This window comes from Lampris incognitus, chromosome 2, assembly GCF_029633865.1.
Source record: "Lampris incognitus isolate fLamInc1 chromosome 2, fLamInc1.hap2, whole genome shotgun sequence".
NCBI classification, from domain to species: Eukaryota; Metazoa; Chordata; class Actinopteri; order Lampriformes; family Lampridae; genus Lampris; species Lampris incognitus.
The window spans coordinates 122,083,274-122,093,775 of record NC_079212.1 but is presented as its reverse complement, the minus strand read 5'-3'; the positions used below and the strand labels follow the sequence as shown (position 1 = coordinate 122,093,775).

General features: G+C 39.5%; 1 protein-coding gene across 1 annotated transcript; it reads right to left on the bottom strand.

The window, feature by feature from the left end:
* Positions 1-629: 629 nt before the first annotated feature.
* acad9 (acyl-CoA dehydrogenase family, member 9) lies at positions 630-10,155 on the bottom strand. The gene is made up of 18 exons (XM_056273752.1): positions 9,938-10,155; positions 9,110-9,203; positions 8,854-8,955; positions 7,718-7,824; positions 7,338-7,438; positions 6,474-6,552; positions 6,184-6,358; positions 5,904-5,977; positions 5,712-5,787; positions 5,552-5,622; positions 5,337-5,456; positions 4,687-4,815; positions 3,957-4,036; positions 3,741-3,870; positions 2,864-2,941; positions 2,069-2,197; positions 1,754-1,826; positions 630-1,443 (listed from the first exon to the last, which is right to left on the bottom strand). The coding sequence occupies exons 1-18, from the start codon at positions 10,115-10,117 to the stop codon at positions 1,343-1,345; spliced, it is 1,899 nt and encodes a 632-aa protein (XP_056129727.1). The 5' UTR covers positions 10,118-10,155; the 3' UTR covers positions 630-1,342.
* Between the last annotated feature and the right edge of the window lie 347 nt (positions 10,156-10,502).

Here is a 10,502-nt window from a genome sequence, read left to right as displayed (position 1 = left end):
CGTAGCGCGTGCTGCTACGTGGGAGGATCATGCTATTCCCCCCAGTTCCCCCCTCCCCCCCAAACAGTCGCCCCAACTGACCAGAGGAGGTGCTAGTACAGTGACCAGGACACATACCCACATCTGACTTCCCACCCGCAGACACGGCTAGTTGTGTCTGTAGGGATGCCTGACCAAGCCAGAGGCAACATGGGGATTTGAATCGGGATCCCCGTGTTGGTTGGTAGGCAATGGAATAGACTGCCAAGCCACCCGGACGCCAGCATTAACTTTTTCAGCATTTTGAGCCTTGGGCACCCATGACCCTGTCGCTGGTTCACCAGTTGTCCTTCCTTGGACCACTTTTCGTAGGTACTGACCACTGCATACCGGGAACACCCCACAAGACCTGCTGCCATTTTGGAGCTGCCCTGACCCAGTCATCTAACCATCACAATTTAGCCCTAGTCAAAGTCGCTCAGATCCTTATGCTTGCCCCTTTTTCCTGCTTCCAACGCATCAACTTCAAGAACTGACTGTTCACTTGCTGCCTAATATATCCCATCCCTTGACAGGTGACATTGTAACAAGATAATCAATCAATCAGTCAATCAAAATCAAGATAATCAATGACACTTAACGTATCTGTCAGTGGTTTAATGTTTTGGTTGATTGGTGTATGCGCAGTTTATTTTTGAAACAAGATCAAAAGATTCTAGAGAAAAAGGGAAAACTTTAAAACAAAGACAGTTGGATTAAAACTCCATGACATTTTGCTTACTGCAGGAAATACTGTGCGCAGCATTCATTCAACTAAAAGCAGATAGCCTTGCCCCTAACAGAGGAAGACAGTGGTGTCCACATTTTTCAAGTTCCTGTTCTTAATGACAAGACACACATAATGGATGTCAAAGCATTCAGGAACATTATTGAGGTCAGTTTCTACCGAGTGCACCCTGTAAGTCCAGTAGCCTAATAAGTAAGAAATAATTTCTTTGTATCTTACTTGTAATTGTTTACGTGATATCGCACTACAGCAGTAAAGTTAAGTAGCACTTTGGATCAAACTTCACACAACACTGTCATCAGAATTCACCTAACACCTATCAGATGAGCTCTTTATTGTCTTAGATTTTGTGACCTTCAAAATAATCAGATAAATCTTATATGTTAATGCATACATTGGTGTGTACACAAGTTATTGTCAAACAGGTGCTGCTTTAAAATAGATAAGGCAATGCACATGTTCCAAATGTCAAAACAAACCATTATGATCCAGTATACAGGATGTGAAACAGTTTTCCCACATTTCCCTTGATCAGAACAAAGGGCAAAGTGCGTCTGGGTCACATAGCAGAGCTGTTTAAAATGTTCTTTCAAGGGGATGAGAACAGATGTATGACCTCTTCTCCAGGATTTGGCTGGCAATTTTCTTGATGTTGGCGTCATTGTTCTCTGGAGAATCTGGAATGAAGAATAAAGCTTCATTACACGCACGCCAATTCTATTTTTCATATAGAAAACTTGATGCTTCTTCTCTCCAGAGTAGCAGCTTGGACCATTTTCCAAATTAAAACAACCTTGCACAACATGAGAAGTCAAATGCGAGAGGATGTGTGTGTGTGTGTGTGTGTGTTGGGGGTGGGGGGTTGGCTGAATGTCGGTATTTAGGGCTGGCAGCGAAATTCCGCAACACATGCAAATCTTTTGTATTTAGACAATAAAAATGCACAGGGCTGTTCCTAATTAGTTTTTTTTTTGGTACTGTACTTACGCTTTTGCAACTGAGTCATCATATAATTGTTCTTGAAGTAAGCATCGTTGCAAAACGTGTTTGCGAGCAGCACCTAGAAATTTGCAAAACACAGCCATTATTTAAAATCTGAGAAGCCTAGGATTACCATTGCTAACATGATTGAAGTGCAGGTAGTAGTTTAAAGCATTTTAACATAGACCACCTAGTATATAACCAGCGATCGATGAGTATACAAACCTCTACCTATCAAAACATCTACACATATCACTGACAGATTGGTAGGAAGATAAGATTACTCAACCAGCACTCTGATGTGTGCATGCGTGTGTTTACCTCATGGTCGTGATTTCTGAGGCCAATGCTGATAGAGCGGCTGGCTCTTGACAGGACGGCGGTCATGGCATAAAGGTTGATTATCACATCTGCTACTTTCTTCAGCATCAACTGTTCATCCACTATTGTCTGACAACACATGCAATATTCAGGCTTACCAATCACCTCTGAAATCAGCAATAGCTTACATACATTGTGTCTCTGAGATCCGGACTCTACTGAGAGAAACTTGGTGTACATCACTGAGTTGTTCAAATTAGTTTACTTTAAGTCTCCAACAATGAAACTCAGCAGAGACCTTTTGACATGCAATCATTCTAAGATTATCTTTTCTTTTCCCCAATTTGAGTTGCGTGTTTATATAAAAGTTATCCCTGGGAAACCACAGCTGAAGGGGCCCAGGGAACATCAAAACTAAGGTGTTTCCAAGTGGTTTATTCATAATCCAAGACGTTCCTGATTACAAAAACATGGTCAAACAGAACCTCATTTGAGACGAATGGGGGGGGGGGGGTAAGGTACTTTTGGACCAGCTGTCAAGCAGATGAGGTTTACCTTAGCGCTACAGAGCGAGAGAGAGGAGGATGTCAGTAGGTCTCTACTGTACAAAACAGGCTCATATTAACCCCCAAGTTGCTATGGACACAAGTTATAGTTTCAGCTACCTCAGCCAAAAGGAATTTCGCTCAGTGGAATTGCAAACATTCAAGCTGGAGCTAAAAGACCCAAACATCCTTTTTCTACCCATCATGCAAACAGCCATAGATAGATAGATAAATTAAATAAATCACTTACCTTTCCATATCTGTAGAGTAGGCTCTCCACAGTTGCTCCAAAAACCGAGACATTGTGTTCAAATTTCTTTGCGCTGTCCTGTAAACAGAGAAAGGGTGCAAATTCTCATAAATATACTAATATGCCTCAGCCAACAAGAGAGTGCAGTGAATGCAAGATTTCAATGTGGGATAAAAATCTTTAAGGCTAATGCACATTATTTTACACATCTCCTGATTTGTCGCTTCTGTAGCAATTGGCTACAAATGGGAGATCTGGGGTATCAGGAGCACTGGTGTCTATATTTCTACACTGTAATGAATGTAACGGCTAATTAGTTTGTTTTTGGTTCCATGGTTTCCTATATAGTATGCATTCATGTACTTGTTAGTACACCAGCTAAACTAACACTCAAATTTTGTCCAAGCATTTGAGCAATTATACAAGCTAAGTGAATTACAGAGCATTAGGATATTGTTAATTACCATTGCTTATATCCATGGCTTAGATTTCTGTGGGCTACATTTGGATACAAAGCTAAATAAAACATTTATTAAAAAATGTCAAGTGTCTCAATTGATGCTCAAAACCAAATCAAATCCCAGAAAAAATATGATAATAAACTGCAGGTTTATGAAATAAAAGCCAATCAGCCTCTTGTCTGCTTTGTCTATTATCTGTGTTCACTACAAATTTGACTTTTTCCTCACATAGGCCACCAATTTACAAAGTGGCAATCACCGCAGTGATATTTTGTAGAATAGGCTGTTATTGGTGACTTGATGTTTCTGGTGAAAAGTAGGCCACGGACAATTTGTGCATTTGAAAATATGCTGAGGCTTTTCCAGGGCTTCCATCTCATTTCTGCCTTAGCATTTCACAGAGATTAAGTCCTTACTGCCAAACTGGGATGTGCCACTCCATCTTTGCCGGTCAAGCCAAAGTCCGCATTGCTTCCTACAAAGTGATCCTTCAGCTTCTTTCCCAACATACCCAGAGCAAGACCAATATTTCCTTTCTTCATCTCCCTAGGGTAGGAAAGAAAAAGGTCTGGAAATACTGACAAACATGCTTCTGAATGCCTTAATGAGTTATACAACCTGTATATTCTTACTTTATTTTCCCTGTCAGTATTTTTCCAGCATATTGCATTCCAGTTAGAGCAATGTACATCCGCAGGATTTCATTGGTGCCCTGTAGATGAACGAGGATAAGTCAAAATGACATGTTATTAGTTTTACATTGGTGCCCAGAGATAGTTGGCTGGTTATTTTCAATGTATCTGGAGCCATGTGTGGTTCATTGGCCTAGGATCTAATTCCTCTGGAAAACTCACACCTGCATTTTCACAGCTTTTTCTGCTACTGTGGTATGTTTATGTTTGTGCACACAGCAAGGTGGCAAAGTGAGACACACAAGTCATCATGTCTGGTTACCTTATTGCATCTCAGAAAAGGTGCCTGAAATGTTCTCTTAAAAAGGAAACATCAGAGTGCTAAAACATAAATTGAAATTGTCTTGAAACAAAATGTCTTTAAGAAAGACATACGTGGTGTTCATGCTAATTTGGTGATCCCAAAACAGTTCACAACATTTAGATCTGATTTACCCTCTATCTTATGCATAGAGCTGTTTGTGATAGATTCATCTTCTAAACAGACCAGTGAGCTGTAGTTCTGCCCAGTGAAAGCCAAAAGTCTACTTGGTCTGTTTTCTGCGGTTATGGGAAGTAAAAATTGGTCCACCACAAAATCTCACTCTTCTCCTTCTCAGACACAAAATTACAAAACAGCATACGCCCTCTGGTGGACTTCTAATTCCCCGAATAGTTACTTGTGGGTTACCTCAAAGATGAGCAGGATACGACAGTCCCTTAGGTAGCGTTCGTAGGGATAGTTCTTAGTATAACCCAGACCTCCGAGGACCTGCAGAGCCTCACTGACACATATCCAGCCTCCCTCAGAGCTGAATACCTGGCCAAAAAGATGCAGACAAACAAGTTTTGAACAACTGTTTCAAATACCTAAACAAACAACAATAATAGATGTTTGCCTTTTTTTTTTTAAGTCGGACCGAAAGTAATCATATTTAACTTTTCATGTCTAAAAATCTTGAACTCGGCATCATAAAACATTTGGCAACACATTTTTTCATTTGTTAATGACTAATACTGTTTTTTTTATACCTTAATCCATAACTATTCTCAATTGTCTAAAGAACAAGTGGTCCGGTGCTCATTAATATTCATGAGCTGACCTTTTGAATGACAAGTAAACGCAAGTAAAGGTGGGCAGTGTTTCATAACTTGATGATTTTATCTGACTGGCCTGATGTAAATTGTGTGTCTGATGACATTATGAGTATCAGGAAAAAAGATCAGCTGAGAGAAGCTGAAATAGGGGGAGCATGACAAAGTAATAAGCGATACTAAAGAAAAATATTACTGTATCAATTTCGGTCCGACTAAGTAGGGTTTAAAATGAGGTAATCTAACCTTGACTATGGCAGCTTCAAGAGAGCAGTCTGGTACTCCTGGTCTGTCCATCATCCCTGCAGTCAGGTAAGCCATGCTCTCCATTACAAAGGCATTCAGAGCCATCACTGCAAACTTCTCCTACAACAAGCAGCGGGAAAACGAGTAACTACTCTCTCTTCTGACAAGAGAGAGTAGTCTGTTCACTGGAATTTGCTTAGAGCAACAGGCCATACCTGAATCATACCAAACTCACTTAGGCGTTTGTTGAACTGCTTTCTGGTTGCTGCGTACTCTGCGGTCATTTCTACAAAATGAGAAAGAATATTAAGTTGAAGAAGATCAATCGAGTCGCAGGTTACTTCTTATTCAGTGACTGTAACTTGAAGCATTTACCTATTAACTTTTTAATCATTCCGGCCCCAGCACTGCCCATACTGAACCTCCCCGAATTGAGGATGTTCATGGCAACCTAACATAAAGCAATAACATCATTGTTGATGGTTCATGGAAAAATCACAACAGAGCTGCAAATAGTACATTCATATACAGTATAGCAGCGCTTGGTGCCAGTAGGATGACAGTCACCTTGAATCCACCACCAACTTCTCCTAATACATTCTCTACTGGAACAGAGACATTGTCAAAAGACACTTCACAAGCTGTAAGACAAAAGGAAAACAATCATGTTATGACCAACAAGTGGAAGGTAACTCTGGTTATAGAGACACCTACCACACGGTAATTAAAGAGTCCTGCCTCATCTAAATCGCACATGGGGACAAACCTAACAAAGAAGCAGGTTACAATATTTAAATGAAACTGAACACCCCAATGTCCACCACCATAAATGGCAGAAAAGTCTTACTGTTGGAGCCCCGGATGCCAAGTTTGTCCTCAGGTTTTCCACTGATTATGCCCCCATAGGCTCTCTCCACAATAAATGCAGAAATCTTATCTTTTTTCAATCCGTCTTTGTCAACCACTTCAGTCCTGGCAAATACTGTCATTATATCTGCCAGCCCACCATTAGAAATCCAAATCTGATAAAACAAATGAAATAGTCCCCTCAGTGACATGTATATTGAAAACAATGCAACAAGATTTCACAATGGGAATAAAAATCTCAAAATATGTTTTTGCTGACATGCTTCTTACCTTAGAACCATTGAGCAGGTAATGCTTCCCATCGTCTGACAGGGTGGCACGGGTCTGAATGGAGGCAGCATCACTTCCACTGAAACAAAAACAGCCATCATACGAAAGGCTAAAGCAGAAAGCATATATATTACGTTATTAAAATATATGACAATCAGTGAGGCAAAGTCATTCAAATGAACCATTCACAAATAAAACTTAAGATTCAGAAAGAACATAGTGCTATGGTAAATGTCATGGTTCACTACAAGAAGTTCTAAAGCAAGTTTCCAAGCTATTGTTATTATGATGATGATTATTATCATTATTATTACAGTTTTTAATTATATGGCACCTTTCAAAAGCTCAAGGTCAATTTACGAGAGTATCAACAAAACACAAGGAGCAGCAACAATATAACATGAAAAAGGAGAAAAAAAATAAGACGCGTCAATCACAAGCAGGTGAGACAGAGAGAGATGGGTAACACCGTACGAAGAGATGAGACTTTATATGGGTTTTGAAAGATGTAATGGAGGAAATGTGACGGATGCTCAGTGAATTCCAAAGTTAAGATGAGGTGAGTGTGGCTCAGGAGGTAGAGCAGGTCATCAGGCATCTGGAGGGTTGCTGGTTTGATTCTTGGCTCCTCTTTGCAAAAACGTCAAGGTGCCCTTGAGCAAGACATCGAACCCTTAACTGCTCGCGATGAGCAGGTTAGCGCCTTGCATGGCTGACAACGCCGTTGGTGTAAGAGTGTGTGTGCGTGGGTGAATGTGAGGCATTCACTGATTGTAAAGCACTTTGAGTGTCTGTTGTAGCTAGAAAAGCACTATATAAATGCAATCCATTTACCATTTTACCTTTACCATTTAAATCTTTTACCTTCCTGGCTCCGTCAAACAGAAGGCTGCTACATGTTCTCCTGTGGCCAGTTTGGGCAAATACTTCTGTCTCTGGGCCTCATTTCCTGCTATCAGGATCCCCTAAAACACCGAACACCTGTTAACAATTTGCACGGAACCCACATCCACTACAATGCCTATGAAAGTCACAGATGTCACTCATACTGGCAAGGATAAAGACTTAATCAAGAGTCTATCACAGGCTCAAACCCTTTAAGGTCTGTGCTTGCTAGCATCATATACACAACCCATTAAATCTTTTTTTTTTTAAATTGACAAATTAAGTAGATGATATACTATTTATGCCAGGGTAGTGTGTTTGACAGAAACCTCAATCTTTGCTGCACAATACAAGTTTACCTTTAGACCAATGGCTTGATGTGCAGCCAGTGTTACAGCGATGGAGCCATCTAGTGAGATGATCTCTCCTAACCGCGCATACATAGTGTTGGACAGTCCAAGCCCCCCTGGAAAAAAAAATGTCAGTTTTCCTTAATATGAACCTTAGAGCTAATAGATATTATAGGGCTTTTCCTTTCTGTTCTGGTCAGCTTTAGAAATGTAGCTAAGATACATTTGCAGTGTAATTTTTACCTAGGTGCATATGTGATTAAAACATGTCTTTGTAATACAGAACTCTATAATGACCTACCTACAGATAACCTAACATTGAGCTTGATTTAATATTTCACATAATAGAAAGAGGTGAGCTGTATGGACAAATCTAAGAAAATGAAGAATTGTTTATGGGAGGCTGCTTCAGAGACAGGTTATCTTGTAAAATCAAAGTGTTTGGAAAACAAGTAATATAATAAATAATAGTAATAATAATAATAATAAAACACTTCAGGTATTCCGAAAAATTTACATAATCTAAAACCATCAATTTAAAATAAAAGTATAGAAATAAAATGACAAATGCTACAGTAGAACCAAGTAAACCATTCTCTCCACAGATTATTCTCCATAAGAGCAAATGTATTAAATGTTCACAGTTTAAGCATTTGATTTTCCTTAATTTGCATCTATCTATCTGTCTATCAAATGAAACAGGCACCGCCCACCTCAACCAAATGATTAGATTTGCAAACAGAGATTTCAAGCTGTATGCTGGTTTACTTAAACTAAGGGGTAGTTTTTCAATATTAAAATTTCTGAAATGTTTATGGATATAGGCTGTCCCATTTCCCCAAATCCATTTAAACAACAAGTAAACATTCCGGATGTAAACATTTTCCAGTTGACTTCCAGCTGATTAACATTACAGCATGCTGTCCTCCAACGGGTATCTATCTGCATGCTTTGTCTACTTACTAAATGGGTTGATAGAAATAGTACAAGTAATACAAAAAGTAAAAGTTTAAGATCATGGGGCTAAATATGTTTTATGGGTGGGAGATATTTTTTAACAATTCTTCTATAGCTAAAATTACAAGTTAAATTGCTGTAAATTTGGAGGATTTGCTAAGCTCGAGCCAGGCCAAAAATCAATTCACCATACTCCTCAGGAACCTGGATCCCAAACAGCCCAAGCGCTTTCAACCCATCGAGGGTCTCTGAAGGGATTTTGGCTTCATGATCTATCCTCGCTGAGTCAACTGAGGACAGAAGGACAAAAGTCTTTCATTATCAAATTAATAAATTCATCAAAGGCACAAGTTGCACAAACCTTAATTTGTCCAGCTACTACCTGCAGTGGCCTGCAAAAACATGCATACTATTTTTTCATATTTCATAGATTGACTCTCTCACCTTCCTCATTAAAGAATTTTTCCACTGGGGCAACAAACTGATTCATCTCTTCCAGTTCTTCATTTCCAATTTCTGGATAAGGGAACACCTCTTCCTAGTAGACGCACATAAATAATTAAATGCAGATAAAACGCGCGCGCGCGCGCGCACACACACACACACACACACACACTTCCTAAACACACACACGGAATGTGTGTTTAGGGAGTTGTTTCTTATCCGATGCGAGGGTCAAAGGACAGGATGTTGTATTGCTGTTAAGCCTACTGAGGCAAATTTTAATTTGTGATAATGGGCTATATAAATAAAATTGACTTGACACAAATACTGTTTAAATAAAAATGACATCCTTCGAGGGACTTTTGAGGGAGTCATTGGACTACTGGGATAGGCTCCAGCATCCCCACGACCCTGTGTAGGATAAGCGGTTTGGATAATGGATGGATCCTTTGAGGGAGTTCAACATTTTTTGAGCTCTGAAAGTGGCAAGACCTTAAAGAGTCACTGAATAAAGTCAGAAAGCCTCGACAACATTGCGATCATTTCATTTGTGTGCAAGTAGATCAAATGATGAGCCTGACTAGGGAATACACCACGAACACATAATACCATAGAGTTAAACCTGCATGCCATTTATGAATTACAACTGATGAGGACATTTCGGATCTAACATTACCTCACAAATATAGATAAGAATCAATACTATAGACAAAAACTATAGAAAATAATCAATAACTAGTCGACAAATCGTAAACGATAAAAATACACACAAAGCAAAACGTGGGTCAGTTTCACAATGCTAACTGACAAGCCCTTCTTTTAATTTACCTTGTTCACCTGGCCAAGGAACAAATCCTTAGCATACGCAAGATTTCTTGCATGGGTTTTAATGGTCCGGTGATGCTGCAGATAAAATATTTCTTTCCCGGTATGCTTTGCATTGCAGGCGAGTAACCGCTTCCCGATTTTAGCGGATTTAGATAAGGCAAATATTCTGTTTATATTCATATTTCTGAAACGGGTCGTCAACCTGCCCCTGAGCAAGGAAGCTGTTACCTTTCACCTTATTTTGTCGCCTAATGATGACGCAGTAAGACGTTAGCTAATCAGTTCTTAGCTATACCACTTGGTGGCAGTATATATCAAGGGACAGTTAAATCGCAAACAAAGAGAAGGAACAATAACTCAAATCTAAAAATACGCACTAACAATTATATCAACACAACCGTAACAAAGGAATAATTGTTTTTTTTAAAGATGAATAAAGGACATACTCTAGGCGTATATTTTCAAATGGACAAAACTCAATCAACAAATTTGAGTGCAATTCCCTGTAAAACGGATAGAAATCTGCCCCTCCCATCACCCTGATGACGCAGTCCTGCTGACATAA

Coding starts and splice junctions, on each gene's coding strand:
- acad9 (XM_056273752.1), bottom strand. CDS start 10,117: ATGAATATAAACAGAATATTTGCCTTATCTAAATCCGCTAAAATCGGG. Junction 7,439..7,717: donor ATCAAGCCATTGGTCTAAAG/GTAAACTTGTAT, acceptor TCGGTGTTTTAG/GGGATCCTGATAGCAGGAAA. Junction 4,816..5,336: donor TTGAAGCTGCCATAGTCAAG/GTTAGATTACCT, acceptor CTTTTTGGCCAG/GTATTCAGCTCTGAGGGAGG.